Source organism: Trachurus japonicus, chromosome 22 (assembly GCF_045865225.1).
Source record: "Trachurus japonicus isolate A0001 chromosome 22, Traja_1.0".
In the NCBI taxonomy this organism is placed as follows: Eukaryota; Metazoa; Chordata; class Actinopteri; order Carangiformes; family Carangidae; genus Trachurus; species Trachurus japonicus.
The window spans coordinates 1,945,310-1,973,051 of record NC_140928.1 but is presented as its reverse complement, the minus strand read 5'-3'; the positions used below and the strand labels follow the sequence as shown (position 1 = coordinate 1,973,051).

Genomic DNA, 27,742 nt, shown 5'->3' with positions numbered 1-27,742 from the left:
TATTCTCCTAATGTTATGACTTTTTTCTCGTAGGAAATGTACGACTTTATTCACGTAAATTTACGACTTTATTCTCCTAATGTTATGACTTTTTTCTCGTAGGAAATGTACGACTTTATTCTCGTAAATTTACGACTTTATTCTCCTAATGTTATGACTTTTCATCCATGGTCCAGCCCTTTAATCACTTTTAAGTGCCCCCACTGTAGGAAAACGACCCGACTCTTATTTTGAAAGGTGCTGACCGGACGTGGTGCGTGTGCACGCCGGCTGGCCTGACGCGGCTCCAATAAGAAGCTCTGTAACAACATGAAGTTGGATTCTTCTTCTCAGTCTGAGCCGCAGTCAGAGACCGGTTGACTTTCAGCGGGACCGAGTTGAGTCGTGAGTCCGAGCTCCGAGCGCCGAGTCCCGGCCGCTGTCGCTGCGTCACCCCGCTGTTTCCTCCGGTTCTTCTCAGCCTCAACTCAACCACCCAGACACTCTGAGATGCCGTTCATCGAGCAGGTCTCGGACGCGGACTTGGAGCGCCTGGCTCTGGAGCGGATCGTGCCGGCCCTGCTGTCCCACGGCTTCTGCTACGTGGACGCGCTGCTCGGGCACGTGGCCGGCGGCGCGGTGCTGGAGCAGGTGATGGACATGCACCGGTCCGGCGCGCTGCAGGACGGCCGCCTCGCCGGCTCGGGGTCGGACGACGTCGTCCACCGCAGGAGGATCAGAGGGGACAAGATCGCCTGGGTGAGCGGCTCGGAGCGCGGCTGCGAGGCGATCAGCTTCCTGCTCAACCTCATCGATAAGCTCATCGCCCTGTGCGCGAGCCGCCTCGGAACCAAGGCGATCCGCGAGAGGTCCAAGGTAAGACCGAGACTCACACCCACATCTATCTATATCTATATTTATATCATGTTTATAGTCTATTCAAATACAGTTTTACCTGTTTGTCAACCACTCCTTCGATAATGAAAACTTGAAAAATACAGTTATCCAACTAAGGCAATGCGAAAGAAAAATAAAAGTAGGGTGTATAGCCTACAGCTCTGGAAAATATGCAGAGACCACTTCAAAATGACCAGTTCCTCTGGTTTTACTATTCATAGCTATGTGTTTGAGTAAAATGAACACTTTTGTTTCATTCTATAACCTACTGACACAATTTCTCCCAAATTGGAAATAAAAATATTGTCATTTAGAGCATTTATTTATTTGCAGAAAATGGCAACAGGTCAAAATAACAAAAAACAATTCTGGTGTTTTCAGACCTTGTACTATAATGCAAAGAAAACAAGTTCACATTCATTTTAAAACAACACAACACTACTTTTTAAACTTAGGAAGAGTTTAGAAATCAAAATTGGTTGAAAAATCCCAACAATAGGCCTACCTGATAATGAAAACTTAAAAATAAAGTTATCCAACTTCTAAGACAATGCAAAAGAAAAAGAAAAGAAGGTGGATGCATATGTTTGAGTGTGTGTTTACAATATCATTATATATAGAGACATTGTACAACAAATATGTTCATATAATTTCATATAGTTCATATTATGTAATTCAATAGGCCTAAGTTCCAGATAATTCAAATAGTTGCACTAAAGTATCTGCTTGTGTTAAAACCATGATGTGAACAACTTGGTGTCACCATGACAACAGTGGGCGGAGACTTCAGCAGGTTCTGTGCTGTGTTCTTCTGTTCAATCCAAACTTTGTTTACATTAAATATGGTTTAGATTTTACATCAAATCATCTTTTCTTTTTAATCTGAGGAGGAATAATGTAAATATCAAGACACGTGGTTATTATGAGGACCGGGGCTGGAGACAGTGGTGGTCTTGGAAATGGACTTGTATTGGTTTGGTCTTGGTCTTGGATTTGTGCTTTTATTTTGTCATATTTCACATACATTTTTAAATATGTGGGTGTGTGTGTGTGTGTGTGTGTCATATTCAGTGGAGATATGACCGTATTCAGAATTAATGAGAAGTTATTGAAGAAAACATGGAAAGGTGCAGCATCATATTGATTGATGGAAGTGGGCGTGGCCTGTTCATCAATAGGGGATGTTTCCTCTAGAGTCAGACTCGGGAAACTGTGGCCCAGTGGCTGATGGGAAATGTGAAAGCCCATTGTTCCTTTTTGTTGTTATTGTTTTTTCAAAATAAAACTACAACCAGCTCCAGAGGAGTGTGTGTGTGTGTGTGAGTTAAAGAGGCCGGAGAGTCAGGACTTCCTGTTCTTCTCGGTCGGGGGCCTTTTCAGGGCCAGAACCAGAGCGCACGCTCCAGGAAGGACCCGGTGTGGCGTTGACCTCGTGACCTCTGAGGTGAATACCTGGGAATCTGCTTCCTGTTCCTGGGAAAACATGAGCGTTGCTTCACTGTGAAGCTCCGTCCGTCTTATAAACCATTTATTACACCTTTATATTTATATTAGTGATATAAAAGTAAACAAAGGGTATTACGGTAACTTTCCGGCTTTTATTTTGGAGTGCACAAACTAACAAATGTCCAAATTTAAACATATGTAAAATATGTATTACCGGTATTTATATTATTTACAGTTATAAATAATAGCAGCACAGCAGTTTGAGAAAGAGCGTCCTGCTCGAAACGTCACTTGCAAATAAATCCTTTTCAAAGGGAGCTTTTTGGTGTGCGGACTTATTCATCCTCTTTAGTTATAAATAATATACATTTATTTATTATACTATATAAAATGTAGGTGTTATGTCATATTGTGTCACACCAAAGTCAGCAGTATGTCCCGGCAAAAAAGACAAAACACAGTAAAAATAAACTTGATTATATCCAGATGTGTTCACAAAAATTTAGTAGATACATAGAATAGAATAGAATACAATAGAATACAATAGAATACAATAGAATAGAATAATTCTTTATTGTCCACATGGGGTGGAAAATTGCTTTCGGCTCACCAAACAAAACAAAACAGCACGAATTACACTGAAGAACAGAATCTAAAAACCACAACAACAATACATTGAGTTAAAATAAGAGTGTGGGTTACAGTAGGAAATAAGAAAATATAGCCTATACTGACATGTTTTTTCTTAAATTATATATAAATATACACAGGTCGATGTCGTGACTCGTGATGTGAGCTGGAGTCAGGTGGTTTAACTGCTGTTTCTTCATAAACATCTGACTATTAACAGGAAAATCAATCTGGACTCAAATGTGGAAGAAATGTTGATTAAGATTTCCAATACAACATTTAGTTTATTATTAACACGTGTGACGTAATGTGCCACATGTTTTTTTTAGTCCTGTTCAGTGCATTAACATTTAAATATAGAAACACAGCAAAAAAAAAAGCCTAACTTTGGTTAAAAAGGTTCAAATGTCAAAAAACCAACATGAATATAAAATGTACAAAACAGTTTTTAAAGATATTTTTCATGTTTTTAAATGAGTTTTTAATTTAGTTTCATGTTCTGTTAAAATGTGACTAAACAAATGAATCCTGCAGAGAGTCAACAACCCAAGTACTTTAATTATAGCCTTATTGTTTATTGTCAAAAAGTTCATTAATGAGTCACATTTACACTTCCTGTCGTCTTTGTTTACCTTTCTGTCCGGTCTGTTGTTGGTCTTTAGTCTAGTTTTCACTGAGACGACTTCATGTTGTGTAGTTTTGTTCGTTTCACGTTTCAGTTTTTACACCGTTAAAGTTAAAGTTCAGTCACGTTCAGATTCTCCGGCTTCAAATCCCAAAAGTTTCATTTAGTTTGTTTCTCGTCTTATCAGGGAAAAGAAGCTGCTGAGACAATACACAGGGAAACATATGTGTGTGTATGTGTGTGTGTGTATGAGTCACACACACACACACACACACACACACACACACACACGCACACACACACACACACCTGTTCATGAGAGCTCATGCCGACATTCTCACGTACACACTCTCCCACTTATTCAATTATTCCCTCCCTCCCTCTCTCTCTTCTCCTCAGTGCTCAGTCATGCTCTCGCCCGCCCCGCTCACACGTACACACACACACACACACACACACTGATTTACTGTATCCTGACTTCCTCTGCTCACACACACACACACACACTCTCCCATCTTCACGTGCAGCAGCAACAACACACTGAGCCCTTATCACATGTGTGTGTCTGTGTGTTATCAGATGGAAGTTCTTAAGAAAACAGGTCAACCCAGTTACAATAGGAGCACACACACACACACACACACACACACACACACACACACACACACACACACACACACACACTCACACACACACACACACACACACATGCTGCAGGAGAATCAACACACACACACACACACACCGATGAGCAGCAGGATAAGAGAGTTATTGTCTGGAAAACCGAACCAACGTTTACTGTAATAAACTTCTCTCTCTGCTCTGATTGGCCGACTGTGTCCGGAGGGATCCAATCGGAGCAGCAGCTTTCAGGTGAAACAGGTGGACGAGTCACCTGTTGATCAGCTGATCGACTGGTTGATGGATTTTAGTCTTTGAGGCTGAGAAGGTTTAATCTGAAACTTGGGATGTCACGATTATTATAATAAATAATTTCGCAACACTATGAATGTGTAAAATCAAATAGAAACACAAGAGAATCTGGTCAGTTTTCAAAAATAAAACAATTTTCAAAATAAAACAGCTAAACATTGGCGAATACGAGAGGCCAATGTGTGTGCGTCTGTAGCTTATTTGTGTTTATTTATCTAAACGGCGTGAGAGAGTTGAACACATTTTGTTTCAAATGTGAATGAGTTCTCAAAGTGAGAATGTTAGTGTGAAATATAAAACTACACTTTGTTGTTTTCAATAAAAAAAACATTTGCACAAAGCAAGCCTATCCACTTCCATGTTGATAAGAGTATTAAAATGATCATTCAAGGGACATTTAGAATAAATGTGTGATTAATCGCAAGTTAACTATGACATTCATGAGATTAGTCATGATTAAATATTTTAATCGATTGATAGCAATATTTATAAAGCATCTATTAATATAGGACCAATTATTAATCCTTCAGAGGAAATGTTTGACGTTTTTTTTAACCTTTTTTTTTTCTTACTGTTGTTGTGTAACTTTGTTTTTGTTCTGTGCGTGTTGCACTGATCTGCCGACACGGTTCCAACATAATCGTTTTGGGAAAGTGACGGTATTTAGAAACCTTTACCATTAAATAATTGTGGCATTTTTGTGAAAACAAGTCATCGTTACATCCCAATTTAATCTGAAGCTCTACAGTGATTTGTCACCAGAATGACTCCGTAGAGGCGTCCTGTTTTGTCCACGAACTTTGTGACCTTTTGAATTTGTCGTGTGACCCTTTGTGGGGGGGTCACAGGGTCACGGGGTCACGACCCCTGCAGTCTGAGAACCACGGAGCTGAGGTGGATCGGTCCTGGAGGTTTGTGTCGGGTCCAGACTGCAGCCTCACGCTCCTCACGTAGCTCTGTCATTAAACCGTCAGCAGCCTGGAAACCTGCCAAAGCCCTGCACACACACACACACACACACACACACACACACACACACACACACAGACACACACACACACACACACACACACACACACACACACACACACACAGAAACCTCCCCGCACTCCCACAATCCCCCTCTCCTCCCCCCTCCTCCTCTCTAATAGAATAAGATAAGATGAAGTTTAACTCCTAAACGGCTCTCGGAGGCGTTTTGTTTTCCACGGTATCATTTCCTCTCGGCCCCGCCCACGTATTTCAAGGTTGCACGATGATGATGATGACGATGTGTACGTGTGTGTGTGTGTTTGTGTGTGTCTAGTGTGTGTACGTGCCTCAGTGGTGGCGTCACGTGAGCTCCCTATACTTCCCCTCGGTGCAGCCGCCTGTGGTTTTCAGAGCAGCTCTTTATCAACTCGCTGACGGGGGCCCAGTCCATCCATGTGGTTGCATGTGAAGCGTGTGTAAACACAGACGTCAGTGAGGTGTGTGTCGTTGCTGTTGTCGTTGCATTGAGCCGTGTGTCTGATGATGATGATGATGATGAGGGTTAATCCACGCCGTGACCTTCCTGTATGAAGTGGAGTTGCGTGTCCATGATTGTAAAGAGCAGGAAGTGAGAAGGATGTCAGAGTTTATGGAGCGTGCGGCGGCGGCGGCGCAGGGCTACGTGCTCACAGTCTGTGGCTGCAGGTGCACGCCCAGGTGAGCGCATATGTCGCTGTAAAAGCTGGCGTGGACAGGGGGGGGCTGCGTGCGATGTGAGTTTGAGGCGGCGGCACCAAGGGGGCAGTTGTGGGTCTGAGAAGTGAAGTCACTTCCGCGTTCAACAAACTGCAATCCCCTCTTCTTCCTCTGGGGGCTGGTGTCAGAAAGCAGCATTCCTCATAGACCCCCATGTTAAAATCACCGACTTTACATCCTCAATAAACATGTTAAAAGCCTGGTGTCAGAACGTTTCTTCGTCTCAACCGATAGTTTCTACCCCCGCACACACTCTGAGGGGGGTGAATTTTTTTTTAACTCTACCGTTTTACTGTTATTAGGTTAAAATTCTGGCCAATTAGGGCGCGGAAACGTTGAGTGACAGGTCCGAGCAGCTCCGTGGACAGCTGCTTCGAGGCCAGTGGGCGGGTTCTCGGCCGGCCAATCCAACATGGCGCTGTTCAGGCCGCCATGTTGGAGTCACAAAAACGACTCCCCAAAACCAATGGGTGACGTCACGGATGCTACGTCCATATTTTTTACAGTCTATGGGCAAGACACGCACGTCACATGACGCAGTGCTGCTGTTGTTGTTGTTGCATCTCGTATTGACTCATGATCCTGCTTCTTCTGTGAAAAACCTTCATGTCAGAAAGTAACATCTGAAAGCTACACTGTGTAGGAATTCCTCCCATCTAGCGTTGTGGTTGTATATCACAAGCAACTCAATGGTATTTTTCATGCTGCATTCACCTGAAATTGGGCAGATGGCAGACGGACGACAGCCGCTGCACGTAACGGCATAAACAAGCCTCTATGTAAACAAGTGGTCCGTCAGCACGAGGTGAAACAATACACATGACAATATGTTGTCATGGCGATGTGGTATTGTTTTACCGGCTTTCTCTGGACTTCTGTGACTAAAATGACATCTGGTTTGTTAGCGACGGCCGTCTGCCCGACTGCAGGTGAATGCACACTGCAAAAACTCAAACTCTTACCAAGAACATTTGTCTTATTTCTAGTCAAAACAATCTCATTCTACTTAAAATAAGACTAATCACGTTAAAAAGTAGCTTGTTTTTAGACACTTTTTACTTCTTTCAAGCAAATTTTTACTTGAAATAAGTAGAAAAATCTGATAGTGGAGCAAGTTTTTCTTTCTTATTACAAGCACAAAAAACTTGCTTTCATTGGCAGATTTTTCTACTTATTTCAAGTGAAAATTAGTTTGAAAGAAGTGAAAATGATCTAAAAACAAGTTCATTGGCAGATTTTGAGTCTTATTTTAAGTGGAAAGAGATTAGTTTTGACAAGAAATTAGACAAATATTCTTGGAAAGATTTTGAGTTTTGCAATGCAGCATCAGTGTAACGCTCCATTCCTCCTCACTGCGTTACCGCGGTGACTTCTCACAGACGCCACCTCCACCTGAGCCGACAGCTCCGGTGTCTCCGCTGAGTTTCCGTGGTTACCTACCGTCACGCTGCCACTGAACGTAAAAACATGGCGACACCACATGGCAGCCAGCACGGTCTGTCTGCCATATTTTTGATTATTCTGGCGTAGTGCATCTCGAACGCTTTGAAGTCGGAAGTTGGAGTTTTCAACTGGAAGATTCAGAGTTGCGAGTTTGCATCATTAAAATAGTTTTAGTTTCATAGACAGTGAAGTTATGAAGAGAGCAGCAGTGACCTCACAAGGGGGCGGGGTCTTGTGCGTGTGCATAGAGGCAGCTGCTCTTTGTTTTTCCTGGGAGGAAACTCACAGTTTGAGCCTTTGTTGACTTTGACACAGTCTCAGGTTGGATAATCGTCGGCTTATCAGACACTTCCTGTTTGGGTCGAAAGGCCGTGGTGCTGCGGGGGAGGAGGGGACGCAGGGAAACCCCACAACCACCACAACTTTCACCACCACCACTACCACTACCACCAACCCCCACCCCAAAATATGGGGGTGAAAATGAAATTGAAAGGGTTGTTTCCATGATGACCTGTGTGCATAGGAATACAGTCGATAAAATGTAGTAAACAGCTGTTTGACAGATCGGCCTAATGTTCAGTTAAAGTAGTCCAGATGTGAGTTTGTGGATGGATGTCACATCAGGTGGTGGGCGGGGCTACATATTGATTGACAGCATGAGTCTCTGAACACAGATTTCCGAGTCCTCGCCGAGTCACACAAAGGCTTCGACCTGCGACTACACAAGTGGACGATCCAGTTTCCAAACACTGACCATCTGCACGTACACGCACACACAGACACACACATACACACACACACACACAGGCAGCCAGCAAACATGAACACACATGCATGCAATTTGTGTACGTGCAACTGAGGCCGTAGGCACACAACCACAACACACACCCCTGATGTTCGCAAGAAATATTAGCAAATAACCACCCACACACACACACACACACACAGGAAGCTTATGTAATCATGTCTCTTAACACAACTGGTCTTCAACAGTTCAACATTTGGGTCAGTAGCAGGTCCTTTACAGAACGCCACTTCTTCTTCTTTGGTTTTGTTTTTTGGCATCTGCCTCCGATGACTTTGTGTCAAACCAACGTCCAATGAAATGTCTCTTGTCTTGTCTTGTCTTGTGTGTTCAGGCCATGGTGGCATGTTACCCGGGAAACGGAGCCGGATACGTCAAACATGTGGACAACCCCAACAGCGACGGACGCTGCATCACCTGCATCTACTACCTCAACAAGAACTGGAACGCCACGGTGCGTTGCGTTTGTTGTCACCTCTGACCTACAGTCGCTGGTTGTTACTGGGTTGATGTTGTTGTTATTATTGTTCAGACGTTTGAATCTTTGTGTTTTGTGTCGTTGTCGTATCTCAGGAGCACGGCGGCGTCCTCAGGATCTTTCCTGAAGGGAAGAACTACGTGGCCGACATCAAACCGCTTTTTGACCGGCTTCTTGTCTTCTGGTCCGACCGCCGGAACCCACATGAGGTGCAGCCCTCCTACGCCACCAGGTAACTGATCAATCAGTCAATCAATCAATTAACGAATCAATCAATCAGTCAGGTACCAATCCTGACCAATGACAGGAGGAGGTTTGTCTGGTTAAAAGTGACAAACAATATTGTAAAAATCCAGAAAACTTACCAGTATGAAAAGTGTCAACCACAGAAACATGGGTCTGTTGAGACAGTAAACCTCTATCTACTGTCGAATGGCTCCACCTGCTGGCGGGATTGTGTAATAACACTCACATTTCACACACAGAACAGTACTGTTTGATAATTGAAGACACAGTTTAGTTCCTTTCCTCCCCATGAGCGTAAAGCCCCTAAAGTCTCAACCTCCTCCTTGACACGATTGGTCATTTCAAACATGGCCAAGTTAGAAAATCCCTCAGTCTTATTCAGTCATTACCAAAAGCCATGAAGGTAGTCGAAACAAAATACATGAAGACCAAAGATGGTGTTTTATCAAAGTCCACATTATCCAATGCCAACTCAACAACACAGGATTGAGGCCGGAGAGTCCAGAAACATGAAAAGCATTGCAAGTAAACACACAAGTCAAATGTAGAGCTTCATTAAAGCAGATATCATCGGCACGGCCGTTTCGGCTAATGCTGTGTTCAAGGCAGGCTTTTGAAACCGTAAGTTACAGCTTCAAGTCACAACTACGACTTGGTAGCGTTCCGGGTAACCCGTAGCTCGTGTTTTTACCGTCCTGTTGTCTGTGAAAGTTCCCTATAACGGCCACTCGTAACTTCCGACCCGTGAACTCGTACCAGATCGAACTGGTATGACTTCACAGGAAGGAAAAACACAAAGTACGAGTTTCCTTGAACGCACCATGAGTTAGCAGCCCCCGCCCTTGTCAGGCATCAATTGGTCCTCGTGCTACGTCACCACATTCACGCGCATCCCTTGGCTGCACACACAGCCCTTCATGCCGTTCTCTCCCCTCATTGGATAACACTTGTATCCCACAAGGAAAATTTTCTCCTCGGGTTACAGCAGAGCAGAGTGACGGAGAGACTCGTGTTTAGGCTGAAATACTTCATGTAAGTGATTTCTGACGGAAAATAGGACTATTTAGGACTTATATTAACAAAAACATTCCACTGATATCTGCTTTAACCCTCAGTGTTTGTGTTGCAGGTACGCCATCACCGTTTGGTATTTTGATTCTGAGGAGCGAGCTGAGGCCAAGAGGCGCTTCAAAGACTTGACAGGTACAAACACACATTCGCACAACAAATTGTTGCTTAGTTTAATTCATCTGACACTTTCTCTGGTATCCATCCATTGGTCCATACGTTTAGTGCACAATAGATGAGCCCTTTAAGACCCCTATCTTTGTCCTCTACCTGACCCTACCCAAACAAGGGTCCTAGAAAGGCAACTTTAGGACAGTAGCCCTGAAACTACATCCACTTTACTGCTAAAAATGGATGATTACAGGAAGTTCAGGTTGGGTTTTACTGTATTTTGTAGGTAATGACACTACAAAGGCCCTGAAATGTTGTAGTGTAAGTTTCTGCAGACAGGACAGGAAGGGGACTGAACATGTTTTGATTGTGTGTCCTTTCAAAAGGCCGAGCTGCAGCTGTAGTGTCACCACTCTTTACCGATCCTCTTGACATCACCCATCCCCTTCAAAACAAGTTTCAAAGAGTGTCCCTTCATGCTTGTGTGTCTGTTGTGTCTCAGCAGCGTCCACTGGGAAGCAAGGCAGCAACTCTGGCTGACTGTGAGGAAACATCGCCACCTGGTGTTTGTCACCATGAACTGCAGGAGAGGACAGCAGGACTCCCTCAGGCTCTTGGATTCCCCGGAAAAGCTGCGAGAAAAACGACAAAAAAAGAAGTCGCTTTGATCCGTCCTGGACTCTGGAGGAGTTGAGAGGGTTTTAAAGTCTTCAGCTGATGAATTTTCATCCCCTCATCGCTCCAACCGGCGTCCAGGCTGGAGAGAACTCCCTGCCTGCACTGCTCTGAGCACTGCTGGAAACCTGATGGACAATGGGTTCAGGTGCCCGACAGCTGCTCGGGACTTTCCTGTTTCTTTGTGATGTTTTTGTGCAATACTTTATCTTTCTCTGTCTCTGCTGATTTCTATTGCCGAGATGGAAGAAAAAACACAGACTGCACCTTTAAGCTTCGCCTTCAGCTCGCTTCAAACAAGACGGAGTTGGAGAGACAGAAAGCACTCGACAAAGTTTACCGACAGAAAGAGACTCAAGACACGATGCCTTCAAAGCTGCGTGACAGATATATTTCATACTGCAATGTGTTCTTTTAAGATATAAGAAGTGTCATGTATTCAGTGATGGAGGAACATCAGAGAACTGTTTACTTGTAAATAAAATTAGAGATCCAGTTTGGGCTGGAACTCAGAACCACATAAAGAGTCTAATCTGATTTGAGAGAGTCTGAATTCATTAATGGAGAACTTCAAACACAGGCCTGCAGTGAAGAAATTATACGGTAACTGAGAGAGGTGGAGTCAGTTCAAGACACCATGACAACAGAAATTCAGCATTTATTCAACAGGTCTGAGAATCAAACCTTTTCAGGATGTGCTTCAGGTACAACTTAAAGGAACTAAATTTGTACTAAATACCAATCAAACTATTCATTCCAGCTCAGTGTTGAGGAAATTGCATTGAAACTACACCACAACATTTATCTGACAACTGCATCAGGAGGGATTGGCAGGTGGATGGGGTCGGCATCAACAGGGAAATGGGGGTTGTACCGGACCACAGTAGAACCACAGCTCTATAGGACCATGGTTTCTGGTGCCATCTAACAACAACGGTAGAATGAGGGGTAGTGTACCGTTATCAGTGCCACTAGAAACTAAGGTCCAAGATCTATGGTCGTCAGACAGGCCTGAATGTCCTGAAGCTGCAGGCTCCAGGTCTGCAGAGACATGCTACTCAAAGATGGAGTTGAGCTGGAAGGTAAAGCTCTTGATTTACGACTCCATCTTTGGTCTTTGATCTGGTGACCAAAAATCTGAGTTTGAATAGGTTCAATCTGTTGGTCGAAATTAGTTTCCTTCTCTGGGGTGTCTGAGCGCAGAGGGATAAGACATGCAGCAGAGCATTGGGTAGAGCCGAGGTGGTTGGGGCAGCTGATGGGAATCCGTCCTGGGAGGAGCCCTCGGGTTAGACCTAGAGCTTGTTGGAAGAATTATATGTATAATCTGGCCTGGGAACGCCTTGAGATCCTCCAGAAGGAGCTGGGAAACGTTGCTGGGGAGACGGGCATCCGGAATACCTTGTTCCAATTTGGCTGAAAATGGAAGTTTGCTTGCTTAGAAATGAGAAAATACAAAGACACATATATATTCATATAATACAGTTTAGTTTTTGTAACTGGACCCTAAGTTGTTTAACTTCATTTATATCATGGTTTTATTCATTTTTCACAGCTCCGGCTTCAATTTGTTGCTTTTTCTTTGTGTTTGAATCATTTTTACACTGAAATGAAGTTCTGGTACCTTGGTGTTTCTCTATTTTCTGATCTTTTGTGCATCAATACCAATACCACACTGTGAAAACACCCAATGATTCATGTTTTTACCCATTTCTCCATTAAATAGTCAACAACTGATCTAGAATTAGAGAAGTAATCTTTGGTTGAAGCCTTGTACGAAGTTGTTAAACCACTTTGACCAACCACAACAGTAAAATGCTGCTTCAGAACTGACCTGATTTATCAGCCAATACTTTCCTAATGATGTACTTGTACCTGTGCAGAGTTATTGTACACAGTGTGTTGTTAGTACTTCATCTTAACACTTACTCCACCTCTGCTGCTAATTAAAAAGAATGGGAACCTGTGATCTTTGTTTTTTTATTTACTTGGGGGTGGGGGTGGTCGATGCAGGAGACATTAAAGACAAAGCAGATTATGAATCCAACTCAAGACAATATTTTATTATGTTAATGAAAAACAGGAACAAATGTACATTCACCTTTTGTGATTACCCCACACATTGATACATTTTAATCGTTTTGTATGAACCGAGACAAACTTTTCATATTATGTCATTAAACAATAATCACTTATATGTTGGACATTTTTTCATTTGGAGCAGAACTGAAAATAAAACTTTTTTTTATCACCATCGCCATCAGTTAACTGGTGCTCATCACCCCAAACAAAAGTCATAACAAACATAAATTTGAAATGATTTTACACATGAAAAGTAGTAAAAAATTAAAATTAAAAAAAAGTATAAGTGTAATAACAGATGCTGCATAACAGGTTCAATTCACTGACTTTTCCCTTTAAGAAATAAACAACATTATTAATATGATCATCTTCTTTATCTCTAACTGCTCTGCTCCACTGTCACTGACACCTTCACTGGTAACAGCTTCATTGGGGTTTCATCAGGGGCAACATATGGAAACATCTTCTCAGTGAAAGTGTGTGTGAAGGTGTGTATGTCTGTGTTAGTATCAGGATCAGAGAATGACAGTTTTCTTCTGTTCAAGTCCAGATTCACTCTGATCCTCTGGAACTTCTTCTGCTCTGGGAGATCAATCCATTGAGTTGATGGTGAATGTGCTGAGTATTCACCTCTATAAAACTGTATTCCCCACAATCCAGACCATAGGTTGTTTCCCTTCCTCTGCACAGACTCTCTCACCACACCCAGTCCCCACCATGTACTGTCTCCAACCTCGACATCCCAGCTGTGAGTCCCTGAGTTAAAACCCTCAGAGCCCAGGACAGGGTAGAAATCATCAAACCTCTCTGGATTGTCAGGAAGCTGCTGTTTGTCTCCTTCTCTCCCACTGGTCAGATCTTCAGACAGGATGAGTCTTGGATCAGCAGTGTTTGGGTCCAGAACCACAGGACTGTAGGAGACCATGTCCTTCATCTTGTTCCAGATGTTGAAGGTCAGGTTGCCCAGGTGTTTGGCCTGGTCTATCAGAGCTCCTGAGTCCAGCTGTGGATCCTCCAGCAGGGGGCGCTGCTGGACTCTTTCCACTGCAGCCTTGTAGTTGAGCAGGAATGAGACGTCTTCAGCTCTCAGCTCGTCCTCTGTGGCTCTGACTGTGTGTGAAAGAGCTGCTATCTCTCTGCTCAGAGCCTCCATCTTCTCCTTCATCCTCTGACTCTTCTGCTCCTCTTCCTCCCTCAGTGCAGCCATCCTGGCCTCCTCTTCCTCTTCTAGAAACTGGTGAAGCTTCTTAAACTGCTCCTTAATCTGCCTCTCTGTGTGTCGGGCCTGGACCTTAATGTGTTCTGCTGTTTGATCAAACTTCACTTGAGCTTCTTCAAAACCCTTTAACTTCTTCTTTAAGGGCTCCAGAGTTTCCTCAAGTTCCTTCTTGAGTTGTGAAGCAGCTTCATCGATGGGTTTGAATCTGTGGTTGGTGTGTTTTTCTGAATCTCTGCAGATGAGACACACTGGCTGCTGATGGTCCAGACAGAAGAGTTTAAGTTTCTCAGAGAGCAGACTGCAGAAAGCCTCTGAAGATCTCTTTCTCTGCTGTATGAAGCTCTCACACAGGTTCTTCAATGCCAGGTTGCAGGGTGGATCATCAATTGAAGATCTTGTCTTACAAACTGGACACAGTGGATCTTGTTTCTCTCTCCACCATCTCTTCAGACAGTCTCTACAGAAGCTGTGGCTACAGGACAGAATAACAGGATCTCTGAAGACCTCCGTACAGACCGGACAGCAGAGATCCTCCTCTGGTCTGGAAGCCATTGAGTCTGTGGGTCATTATCAAAATATGGTGATTTTCAGAGTCAAATAAGTTAAAATTTTTAATTCAGATTTCACAAATTTAATTTAACAGGAACTATTTATTAGCATGCTCACCATGTTACCAACTATAATGGACAACTAGAATATTTTTCTTTTTTTTCCTTTAAAAAAAAAAAGTCTATCATACGTATTTAGTTTTCTGTCGTTGGTGTTACCACACAGTAACACCAATGACAGTAACACCAATGACAAATATCTATAACAGGCTAATTACACAAAATGGTGTCCAAGCTAGCTCAAAGCCAGCATGAGTCAGCATCTTAAAATCTATAAATTATACTCATTAAACTGTTTTTATCCATAAAAATATTTCATTATAGTGCAAAGCAAAGTAACACCAATGACACAACAAAAAGAACCACGTTGATAAACAACATTTTAATTGAAAATATCTTAGGTGAAGCTGAAAACACAGCAGACAGGAAGTAGAGTCAGTCATGGCTCCCCTCCCTCCTCTACTGACTTGACTGAAGTTTACTGTGACTCTGAGTCCAGGTTTTAGTCAAACTCACCTTCAGTGTGTGGAGTGTCAGCAGGTTGAAGCAGCAGTGTTGTAGTTGGACTCACTCACAGGAAGTTGGTAGTTTGGTCTGAAGCTGAATCTGATCGTCTCTTCTTCAGTTTGCGTCTCTGGGACTGAGGAAGAACAAACTCTTTCCTGGTTTAAGTCTGTGAGTCATGTGAGGGGGCTGAGCTGTGTCAAACTGAAACTTAAGCAGGATGATGTTACATTAACTCAGTTTAGTTTCGCTTTGTGAACACATGAATCAGAAAAGTCAGAAGAAATAGTTCCTATCAGGACTTCAAACTCGCAGGACTTGAGTAAATTAGTTTTTTGTCTCCTGGCCTTTGTGAGAAGCCCTTAGAGTTCGGGCCTTGCACTTAAGCTGTGTGGTTGAGTTGAGACTCACCTTTGAACCTACCATCCCACTCGTCCTGCAGAGACAGGTCACTGAGTAAGTAGACAAGTAGTTGTAGTAAGTAGACACAAGATAAATCAAAGCTGCTTTATAACAGTGGGTCATGGTAACAGCAGTACAGTTCATCCATTCAGGCTTAGGCAGATGAGAGTTGAATGTGGTCTATAGAACAAATAACAAAGGAGACAATTACTAGAAGAATTCAAACAACCACATATCGTCAAATTATGCTGCTTGTTAAGACGCACACAACTCCCAGCACTTGGAAACCAGAGTGTCCTCAGTGTGCTGTCCTGACAATGTCCCTGTTACTGCACCGATCTATCTGCAGCATGTGTTTCATAACGCAGCTGCTCATCTTCACCACAAGATGGCACCCTCACATCAGTCTGCTGAAACTCAACAGGCAGCTGTGTGATTTAAAATCTGATTAAATGTGTAGTTCCACTAAAAATATAACTAATGGCGAACACACAGCTTCTACAACCGACAGTCAGAACTGTATTTTTGTTTTATTTTAGTTTATGTTATTTCTAATGGGCGTAGGTTGGGGATGGTGAAAAGTGAATTAAGCCAAAGTGACATTAGGTGCAACACCACTGGGGCCGGCTCCACAACACTGTGGCTCCAATACACACTCATTTAAAAAAAACAAAAAAAAAACAACTTGTCTACTGAAAAACACACAACTCACTCACTGTGGTGTCGGACTGAATTCGCTTTTATTGGTCACTGTTCTGAACTCCTTCTAAAAAAATAATCCTTCAATTGATTACAAAGCAGGCCTGAAGATTATTGTGTAACTCAGCTACCCATAAAATGTGTTAAAAGTGTTAAAATAATTTTTCATGCAGGTTTAAATAGTGGATTATGGTGACATTATTTACAAACATGCATCTGCTTCTACTCTTGCCCCACTGGACTCAATATACCACTCTGCTCACCAGCTCCCATTATTCCACCCATCACGCGGCACGGTGGCGCAGTGGTTAGCACTGTTGCCTCACAGCAAGAAGGTCCTGGGAAAAAATAATCATCACTTACTGATCAAATTATTAATAACTATAAAGGATAGGCCGCTGCTCGGGACTTTCCTGTTTCTTTGTGATGTTTTTGTGCAATACTTTATCTTTCTCTGTCTCTGCTGATTTCTATTGCCGAGATGGAAGAACATTGCCACCTGGTGTTTGTCACCATGAACTGTAGGAGAGGACAGCAGGACTCCCTCAGGCTCTTGGATTCCCCGGAAAAGCTGCGAGAAAAACGACAAAAAAAGAAGTGGCTTTGATCCGTTCTGGACTCTGGAGGAGTCGAGAGGGTTTTGAAGTCTTCAGCTGATGAATTTTCATCCCCTCATCGCTCCAACCGGCGTCCAGGCTGGAGAGAACTCCCTGCTCGGGACTTTCCTGTTTCTTTGTGATGTTTTTGTGCAATACTTTATCTTTCTCTGTCTCTGCTGATTTCTATTGCCGAGATGGAAGAAAACCACAGACTGCACCTTTAAGCTTCGCCTCCAGCTCACTTCAAACAAGACGGAGGTGGAGAGACAGAAAGCACTCGACAAAGTTTACAGACAGAAAGAGACTCAAGACACGATGCCTTCAAAGCTGTGGGACAGATATATTTCATACTGCAATGTGTTCTTTTAAGATATAAGAAGTGTCATGTATTCAGTGATGGAGGAACATCAGAGAACTGTTTACTTGTAAATAAAATTAGAGATCCAGTTTGGGCTGGAACTCAGAACCACATAAAGAGTTTACTCTAATTCGAGAGAGTCTGAATTCATTAATGGAGAACTTCAAACACAGGCCTGCAGTGAAGAAATGATAACCGAGAGAGGTGGAGTCAGTTCAAGACACCAGGACAACAGAAATTCAGCGTTTATTCAACAGGTCTGAGAATCAAACCTTTTCAGGATGTGCTTCAGGTACAACTTAAAGGAACTAAATTTGTACTAAATACCAATCAAACTACATTCATTCCAGCTAAGGTTTGAGGAACTTGCATTGAAACTACTCCACAACATTTATCTGACAAATGCATCAGGAGGGATTGGCAGGTGGATGGGGTCGGCATCAACAGGGAAATGGGGGTTGTACCGGACCACAGTAGAACCACAGCTCTATAGGACCCTGGTTTCTGGTGCCATCTAACAACAATGGTAGAATGAGGGGTAGTGTACCGTTATCGGTGCCACCAGAAACTAAGGTCCAAGATCTATGGTCCTCAGACAGGCCTGAATGTCCTGAAGCTGCAAGCTCCAGGTCTGCAGAGACATGCTACTCAAAGATGGAGTTGAGCTGGAAGGTAAAGCTTTTGATTTACAACTCAATCTTTGGTCTTTGATCTGGTGACCAAAAATCTGAGTTTGAATAGGTTGAATCTGCAGTTGGTCGAAATTAGTTTCCTTCTCTGGGGTGTCTGGGCGCAGAGGGATAAGACATGCAGCAGAGCATTGGGTAGAGCCGAGGTGGTTGGGGCAGCTGATGGGAATCAGCCCTGGGAGGAGACCTCGGGTTAGACCTAGAGCTTGTTGGAAGAATTATATGTATAATCTGGTCTGGGAACACCTTGAGATCCTCCAGAAGGAGCTAGGAAACATTGCTGGGGAGACGGGCATCCGGAATACCTTGTTCCAATTTGGCTGAAAATGGAAGTTTGCTTGCTTAGAAATGAGAAAATACAAAGAAGGCACATACAGTTTAGTTTTTGTAACTGGAACCTAAGTTGTTCATTTATATCATGGTTTTATTCATTTTTCACAGCTCCAGCTTCAATTTGTTGCTTTTTCTTTGTGTTTGAATCATTTTACACTGAAATGAAGTTCTGGTACCTTGGTGTTTCACTATTTTCTGAACTTTTGTACATCAATACCAATACCACACTGTGAAAACACCCAATGATTCATGTTTTTACCCATTTATCTATGAAATAGTCAACAATTGATCCAGAATCCAAGAAGTAATCATGAGTTGAAGCCTTGTACGAAGTTGAAGTTGTTAAACCACAACAGTAAAATGCTGCTTCAGAACTGACCTGATTGATCAGCCAATACTTTCCTAATGATGTACTTGTACCTGTTCAGAGTTCTTGTACACAGTGTGTTGTTAGTACATCATCTTAACACTTACTCCACCTCTGCTGCTAATTAAAAAGAATGGGAACCTGTGATCTTTGTTTTTGTATTTACTTGGGGGTGGGGGTGGTCAATGCAGGAGACATTAAAGACAAAGTAGATGTAGTGTATTATTTACCTGAACTTTTAGCTTTAACATCATGTATTATGTTCTTCTTTTTATGTGTGTCCTGTTTTTCACATTTTTCCCGTGAGAGCCTTGCATAAGGTCGTAAACTCTATAGGTTGGATCCTGTCTCATGTCCATAAACGACAGACATGAACTGTGTATGTTAAACATTTATAGAACACGTAATGCCTGTCATGATAAGATATAGATAAGATATAAGATAAGATATAAGGTGGAGTTTTGGAGTTAGAAAGTATATAAGATCATGGTTTTGAGCCTTAGGGAAGAAGATCCCACTTTGGCACCAGGGATGCTTCAGGATTCGGCATTTTTGTACACTGTTCTTCTACTTGTTAATAAACTTCTTTTTGAACACAAGTGAAGACGTGTCGGCGGTGATCCCTTCTTTTCAGCAACACATCAATATACCACAATTTTGGCGTCACGAACTTGGGCGTGTTTGTGGCCTCTCAGCGTTGGCTGGCAGCTCCACTGGGCCGACTCCCGCAACAGCCGGCTTCTACTAAGGGTGAGTTTTTCACATAAGTGTGCGCTGGTTTGCTCGTGGGAGCTGCTGTCTGTTTGCTGTTGGGTCACACCGTTAAAGATCTTTGTGTGGGTGATTGTTGTTCTGATGATTAGAAGAAGGTTATCGTTCTAAATTTACCTAAATTTGGGGGTTTTTTGGTTTTTGTTTGCGTTACGGGCAACGCAAAAAGGGGGAAATAGGGAATTTGGGGTAAAAGGGAAATAGGGATTTGGGGTAAAAGTAAAATAGGGAATTTGGGGTAAAAGGGAAATAGGGATTTGGGGTAAAAGTAAAATAGGGAATTTGGGGTAAAAGTAAAATAGGACATTTGGGGTAAAATGGGTATGTGGGTAAAGAAAAGGGGTAAAAAGGGGGATTAAGTAATGGGTAATAATATAAGTTAAGAATTGTTTTTAGTGGGTTTAAAGGAACTGGGGTTAAAGAGGGTTAACTAAAATAAAGGGATTAAAGAGGGTACATTTGAATAGAGGGTAAATTTGAATACTTGGTAACAGAGGGTGAATTTGGACATTTGGTTAAAGAGGGTTAATTAGGATATCTGGTAAAAGGGGGGTAAAATTTGAATAAAGGGATATTTTGGGGTAAAGAAGAAAGTTAAAGGGGGTATTTAAAAAGTAGAATAAAGTTAAAAGTGGGACAATTAAAGAGAGAGATAAAATATAGGGAAATTGAAATAGTTTTCTAGTTAAAAAGAAGTTAAAAAGTAGAAAGAAACTGCAGTTATTAAGCAAGAGAAATATGTGATCACTTACCGGTACATTTGAGTGTTTTGTGTTTGTTGTCTATTATGTTTTGTGTTTGTTGATTTTGTTGTGTATGTGGCTAATGTGATAGACTCTATGTTGAATAAGGCATAAGAGGTAATATAACTTGAGAAACAGGAGATATAATAATAGTAATAGTAATAGTAGTAATAATGATAATATATACATTAATAGGAATTTATGAGATAAGATATTTTGTCTAAAATAAATGAACTTTTAAAGGACGTTTGATAGAATATATGAGCTCTCTATGGGGACTTTTTGGTAGAGATAAGCCTCTGTTTAGAGGACTTTGGAAAATAAATCTGTAAGAAACATATGAGCCCTGGAAGAAGGACTTTTTTATGTAGTGGAGAATTTTTTGATAAAGCCTGATTAACTTTTTTATCCAAAGGATACATCTTTCAAAAATAATGCATTCACAGAATGTCTAGGGGGGTGCAGAATAAAAGTATTAATTTTACTGAATTTTAAAAAATAGTATATAAATAATTGTTTAATACGTTTTGGCGGGTCCGAAATATATATATATTTACATCTGGTTATGTTGGCAACGTCGGCATGGAATGATCTCTGTGGCAACAGCATTAGAACGTTGATGTCATGTGTCGACTGCTGTAACTGGCGACCAGTACAATGGAAGGTTGGAGCGAGAGCTACTGGCCAGGAGGAATTAAACTTGTAGCTATCACCTTTAAAGTGAGAATGTTTTTATAAAATTATAACGTTCCAGTTATAATACAGAATTTTTGAAAGAAAGGAAAAGTTTGCAGTAGGAATGTGCATCTAGTGATTTTATAAAACACTGAACTATTTGTTTGTCTTCCTTTCATGGAGCGAGAGTTCAAGGAGGAGACCAGAGCCTAAGAGGTGTGTCTAGAGGAGGACAGAGGACAGCTGGCTTGCATCACAAGGATTGAGGCTTGCGGACGACAGTGCATGCATCTGGATCCAGTGATCAAGGCCAGTGTGATTTTATCCACAAACTCTTTGTAATACTAGTTGCTTTTAAATGAAAGTGTGTACATTTGGTTGTACATTTAATTTTATTAGTAGTATGGATTAACAGAGTGCATTCATTTGCTCACATACATAAAACCCAAAATTGTACAGTATGTTGTAGTTATTTAGAAGGAAGACTTGGCAACTGACTGATTAATCAAGGCTAACTGATGTTGAGCTTTTGTAATTTGATAGATCTGATAAGACTTTGAATTCCTTTGAAGTTATTTGTTTCATCTTTCTTTTGTTGACCTTGGCAATACAGAGGTTATAAATGAATTAATCAATAAAAATAAACTAAATAATATTTAATTAGTTAAGTTACGTAAAGTTAAGCACAAGAATAAATGGGAGCCATGACATTGATAAAATAGATGTAAAAAATCCAAAAGTAGTTATTGTTGTTGAACTAGTGTAGAAGAAAAATCCTAAATTATAGGTATCAAAGAGGTGTTAAAGAAAGGGTATAAGAATTGCTCTGAAATTGACTATCCATGGTCATTAGAAGAAACACTCAATAAAGATATCATTTAAACAATAAAGTTGCTGGTGTCCATATATAAGGTGATCGAAAAAATAAAATAAAATAATAAACAATAAAAAATAAATAAAAGAGATGAAAAATATAAAAAGAGACAAATAGAGCTTGACATTCTCCAGTTGCTTGAAAAGGAGGGTCAAAGATGGATAATGAGAATCCTTCATTTTCAAGAAGGCATGCCAAGAAAAAACCTCTTTCTAGGGAAGAAGAAGAGAGACGACAAACTTTAAGTAGGATTGATAAAAGCATAGATCAATGCCTTAAATATTTGGACCAATACACCACACCAAAAGGCCGGAGATTGTTACAGGAACAATTACAGGACTTGCAAATGCAAAAGAAAAAGTTATTGAAAAAAGCCTCCCAAAAATCACCAAGGAAGGAAGATAAGTCTGATAAGATCTGTCCAGTGGTTATCAGAGGACAGAATCTGGTGTATAAATCTTGGGATGATACAGTTATGCAAGATTTATTTGAGAAATTACCCATTCTTCAAGATGGAGCACATCCTTGGATTTTAAAGTTGGAAGAGATTATGTTGGGAACGAAGCCTACCATGGGAGACTTTAAGAGACTTCTGGTAAACATTATTGGGGTTCCAGCCATGGAAGAGATTTTACAGAAAGCTGGATATAATCGATATGTGGGATCTACTGTGAATGATTCAGAGCTGTTTGCAGCAAATAGAGGTCGACTGTATAGAGCGTTAAGAGATACATTTCCAACAAATGTACACCCTGATAATATTCATGTTGAATCATTAGGACAAGAAGAAAATCCGAGATCTTATGTCTCGAGAGCCCATCAGGTATGGAGAAATGTTACAGGGAATGATCCAGAGGACAGTCAGATGGAACAATCAATCTTGCGAGCTAAGATTCAGAAGGGGTTGTCCCCGTCAGTGAGGAGCAAGTTAGCAGAAGTGGTTGGCCTAGGAAGCATGACAAAGAGTGTTTATACAGATCACATAGCACACCAAGTAGAGCTGTATAGAAAGAAAGAGCATGAACAGAGGGAGCAAGATCAGGAGATCCTCAGAAAGCTCAATCAAATTCAATTGGTGGATAATAAGAAGGAGGAGAAGCAAGTAGTTATGCAGAACCAGCCTGAGACAAATCAGTCCATGCCACAGCAACAGCCACAGCCACCACCACAGCCAAATCAGTGTCAGTGTCAGGCATCACAGCCTTTATCAATGGTTCCTGTAGCTTATAATGCACAGCCGACCTTTGGTCTGCAGCAGCAGGCATGGAGAGGAAGAGGTCGAGGAAATGTAGGGAGAAGAAGAGGTCATTTCAATCCAAATTTTCAACAAGTCCCTGAAGTGTGTTATATCTGTGGACTGGTTGGTCATTTTGCTCGTGAGTGTAACAAACCAGGAGGAGGAAATTTCAGAGGGAATTTCAAAGGAATCCCAAGAGGCTTTAGAGCTCAGCCAATGACATTCCGAGGACTGTTGAACCCTCTCAGGGGTCCGCAGCTAGGATTCTAGGACTGCCCAGAAAATCCGAAAGGGAGGTGTCAGTTGGTACCTCTTACAAAATTAATTGAGCTCTGTTACAAAAAACAAAAAACTACAATACCTATACTGGTATCAGGAGCATACACCTATCTGTACTTTTGGGAAGAGATGCTTTGTGTTCTGTGATGACACTAGCGTTGAAACCAGTTAATTTGTTCTCCTTCTACGTCTCAACTGTCCACTGCATTGGCTGGCATATTATTAAAACAAGATGTAAACATTTAGGAAGTGCAGGGTAAAATATCAACATCAGGATAAGGACATATTTTGACTTATACTTGTCTGAATGAGGTAAATGTTGCAGTGTTGAACAGCCACTTCTCAACACTCGTGTTATATTGTGTAGTAGCCGATTGTCAAACAAATAAAAGTATCAAATCAAACTTCAAATTATACTAATCAAAGGACCACTGTTGCACCATAAGTTGTGTACGCGGATGGGAAAAACATAATGTCCAAACAAATGTCCAATTTCAACAAAAAGCGTGGTTTATTTAACCAAAAAGCGAGCAAACAAAGAACAAAGAAAATTCCGGTGCCTCTCCCGCTCCGGTAAAAAACCATTTGCCCACTCAGGTGCATGCTGGTCCCTTACCGATAGCTTACCTATATAACTTCAGGTGCCCTCCTACCGTGTCCAAATGAAACAAAACACATATAATAACCAAGAAACACCTAAAGTAAACAAATAATAAACTAGAATACTAATAGAAATTTAATCATAATGAAATCAAATAAATTGATTAAGAATAACCAAAACTAAATACTCACTAAACAAAATACTAAACTAAAGAGCACTAAATACTACAAATAAATAAATAGTTCCAACATATTGTTTTGATTTCTGTTGATAGTAATGAAACCTCATAGAATTCATAAGTTGTAGTTTAGCATTTATTGACCAAACTGACATGCATCAGATGCTAAAGTAAAGAAAGTAAAATTGCACTGCTTTGGCAGTAACATGTAGTATGAGCAGAAATTTGAAGTCTAAACGGTTGTTGTTTTCATTCTCCATCTTTTCCTTTATACAGTTAAGAATTATTGTTATTGCCATAGTGTAATAAAATGAAGCGTAGGCCTGCATAACAAATCTTTCTAGTATGTTTAAACTCATTGTGTTGGTGAATGTTGATTAGTTGGTTTACTGTTGGGAAAAAAAAAATCCTACAAGTCTCACTCAATTATCCACAAAACTGGCTTTCTCATACTAAAATGAAATAGGACAGAACATGACATGTTAAGAAAATTGTGTGTATCCAGCGTAAGTGTGGGATCCACTACTCACTCAGGTCAACGGCCCAATTTGAGCCAATGTGTGAGGCTGCTGCCTTTTGAAGTTCCAGTGCAAAACGTATAATTAAATAATACAAGTAAAAATGAGAAATTTAGCAAGCTTACTATACTTATTGCAGTAACATACAGTATATCCAAAGAGCTTAATTTACACAATATGAAGTTGTGTGGTTACCTTAGATAATTGAGACAATTACAAACAGGAAGCTGTTCTTGAAATAAAGAAATAGTTATGGATAGACCGAGGTGACACTTAAGATTCTATTGGTCTTTGGAGAATCATGAAGGATTGATAATAGTGCTCACTGACCTTTTAGGTCTGACGATTCAAGAAGCACATGGGTTGGCCCATGTTGCAAGGGGGGAGGTTATAGTATGAATTTTATTTGTTTAAATAGATTGATTGGGTTATAACCAGGTGGATGCTCAGTCACTTGTCAAGTTAACCAAGTTTTGTCAAAAAATGTGCAAGGTTTTTGCCAAGTTTTTGTCTAGAGAAGTAATATATGAGGGCTTCTAGATTGAACATTCTTAGATAATGGATGAGAGTCTGTGGATAAAATTAAAAGAAAAAAAAAAAGATTTTGTAACTATAGGGATTTAAGTGTGATGTGTTTATGCGTTTGATGTTTTAATTTGTATTTGTTGTTTGTCGCAAAAGATACTGCTGTGTGTTTTCTGTCCTCTTAGAATGATATTGGAAGAAGACAACCATAAGAGTGATTCTTCAGGGACCCTGAGTTCCTGAAAAGATGTATCTGATTATGGACAGTGAAGAATGGACTGAATGTGAACTAATGAAGTCTACAATGGGAACCGGACGCTGCGAAGGAGCTGCAGTGTCTTGATAATGTGATTTTATGTTTTCATGTTTTCATGTATGTAAGTTTGCTATTGTCCATGATATGTTTTTGCAAGTAAGTGGATATATTGAAACCTCAGATGTTTTCTTTTCTTTTTGACGTTTAGGAAGAGTAATGTTAGGCAGGGATAGGTCCAATGGAGGATCCGATGGGTTGACCAGCCTGAAATTGGATATTGTTTGATTTTATTTGTCTGAGGTCTTCATATGTATCTACTTGTGTTATGTCATATAAGCTTTAAGAATTTTTTATTTTTGATTGGTATGGAGTACTAAAAAGTGGTTGCCTAAGGCAGAGGGACCGTGAGAGAATTTCCTGTCTTGATTGTTTGATGGAAATTTTAAGAAAGATTGGCTGCCTGGCAGGTTTTCGCTCTCACACTCCACAAATTGTTTTATTGCTAATTATTGTTTTGTTGTTAGCAATATATATATATTTAAGTATCTGTTAGTTTCATTATGATAATCATTAAAGTGTATGATATCTTTTTTGTGTCGAGACTCTACGAGCCTCGAAGGGGGGAATATGTAGTGTATTATTTACCTGAACTTTTAGCTTTAACATCATGTATTATGTTCTTCTTTTTATGTGTGTCCTGTTTTTCACATTTTTCCCGTGAGAGCCTTGCATAAGGTCGTAAACTCTATAGGTTGGATCCTGTCTCATGTCCATAAACGACAGACATGAACTGTGTATGTTAAACATTTATAGAACACGTAATGCCTGTCATGATAAGATATAGATAAGATATAAGATAAGATATAAGGTGGAGTTTTGGAGTTAGAAAGTATATAAGATCATGGTTTTGAGCCTTAGGGAAGAAGATCCCACTTTGGCACCAGGGATGCTTCAGGATTCGGCATTTTTGTACACTGTTCTTCTACTTGTTAATAAACTTCTTTTTGAACACAAGTGAAGACGTGTCGGCGGTGATCCCTTCTTTTCATCAACACATCAATATACCACATAGATTATGAATCCAACTCAAGACAATATTTTATTATGTTGATGAAAAACAGGAGCAGTACATTCACCTTTTTTGATTACCCGACACATTGATACATTTTAATCGTTTTGTATGAACAGAGACAAACTTTTCATATTATGTAATTAAACAATAATCACTTCTTGTGTTTGACATTTTATCATTTTGAGCAGAACTGACAATAAAGCTTTTTTATCACCATCGCCATCAGTTAACTGGTGCTCAAGTCATTAACAAACATAACTTTGAAAAGATTTTACACATGAAAAGTAGTAAAAAAGGAAAAGTGTAATAACAGATGCAGTTTAATAGGTTCAATTCACTGACTTTTCCCTTTAAGAAATTGTTATGATTAGATGTTATTACATGTTTGACCGCTAGGCGGCAGTACTGGTTAGTAGTCAGCTTACCGTACCATATAAGAGAGTAGAGCAAGACTGCATGAAGCCACATGTAAGTTGTTGAGAACGTGAGACATTAAACTAAGTTACTTGCTATCAACACGGCCTCATCCTTCGAACACGAACATGACATGGTACCAGGAGTAAACTCGAATGGGCGACATGGATTTAAAACCACCGGAAAGTTGGAAACTGACGGGGAATGTCGACGAGAACTGGCGCACCTTCAAACAGCAGTTTCACCTTTATGTTGCTGCTACGGGACTCGAGGCAAAGCCGGAGGCAAGAAAGGTAGCGCTGCTGCTAACAATAGCAGGGCCACAGGCCATAGAAGTATTTAACACGTTCGTGTTTGACAGTCCTGAAGATAATGAAAAGTTGGATGTAGTGCTTAGCAAGTTTGATGCTCACTGTTCTCCGAAGAAGAACGAGACGTACGAGAGGTACGTGTTTCGGTCTCGTACACAGCGGCAGCATGAGCCATTTGATAGCTTCCTGACGGACTTGCGGCTAAAGGCGCAGTCCTGCAACTTCGGAACGCTGAGTGACTCCATGGTCCGGGACCAGATCGTCTACGGCGTGGAGGATAAAAAGGTCAGAGAGAGGCTACTACGGGAGATGGAGCTGACGCTGGCAGGAGCCATTAAGATCTGCCAGGCCAGTGAGCTGTCCC

The 27,742-nt window shown here is 41.1% G+C and overlaps 3 protein-coding genes across 5 annotated transcripts; 2 read left to right on the top strand and 1 right to left on the bottom strand.

The window, feature by feature from the left end:
* The first annotated feature begins 282 nt into the window (after positions 1–282).
* Positions 283–11,000, top strand: egln3 (egl-9 family hypoxia-inducible factor 3). Of its 3 annotated transcripts, none has more exons than XM_085767699.1 (5): positions 283–855; positions 8,821–8,940; positions 9,060–9,196; positions 10,340–10,413; positions 10,892–11,000. In XM_085767699.1, the coding sequence occupies exons 1-5, from the start codon at positions 490–492 to the stop codon at positions 10,927–10,929; spliced, it is 735 nt and encodes a 244-aa protein (XP_085623825.1). In that variant the 5' UTR covers positions 283–489; the 3' UTR covers positions 10,930–11,000. The 3 variants fall into 3 exon arrangements, with proteins under 3 accessions (XP_085623825.1, XP_085623826.1, XP_085623827.1); XM_085767700.1 differs by having other exon boundaries at positions 310–855; positions 10,895–11,000; XM_085767701.1 differs by lacking the exon at positions 10,892–11,000 and having other exon boundaries at positions 455–855; positions 9,060–9,200; positions 10,344–10,417.
* Positions 11,001–13,492: 2,492 nt separating this feature from the next.
* Positions 13,493–14,917, bottom strand: LOC146963212 (nuclear factor 7, brain-like). Its single transcript, XM_085767690.1, has one exon. The coding sequence runs from the start codon at positions 14,915–14,917 to the stop codon at positions 13,526–13,528; it is 1,392 nt and encodes a 463-aa protein (XP_085623816.1). The 3' UTR covers positions 13,493–13,525.
* A 7,311-nt stretch (positions 14,918–22,228) lies between these two features.
* LOC146963211 (uncharacterized) lies at positions 22,229–23,486 on the top strand. Its single transcript, XM_085767944.1, has 2 exons — positions 22,229–23,168; positions 23,473–23,486. The coding sequence occupies exons 1-2, from the start codon at positions 22,334–22,336 to the stop codon at positions 23,484–23,486; spliced, it is 849 nt and encodes a 282-aa protein (XP_085624070.1). The 5' UTR covers positions 22,229–22,333.
* The last annotated feature ends 4,256 nt before the right edge of the window (positions 23,487–27,742 follow it).

Coding starts and splice junctions, on each gene's coding strand:
- egln3 (XM_085767699.1), top strand. CDS start 490: ATGCCGTTCATCGAGCAGGTCTCGGACGCGGACTTGGAGCGCCTGGCT. Junction 856..8,820: donor CGATCCGCGAGAGGTCCAAG/GTAAGACCGAGA, acceptor TTGTGTGTTCAG/GCCATGGTGGCATGTTACCC. Junction 9,197..10,339: donor CAGCCCTCCTACGCCACCAG/GTAACTGATCAA, acceptor TTTGTGTTGCAG/GTACGCCATCACCGTTTGGT.
- LOC146963212 (XM_085767690.1), bottom strand. CDS start 14,917: ATGGCTTCCAGACCAGAGGAGGATCTCTGCTGTCCGGTCTGTACGGAG.
- LOC146963211 (XM_085767944.1), top strand. CDS start 22,334: ATGCAAAAGAAAAAGTTATTGAAAAAAGCCTCCCAAAAATCACCAAGG.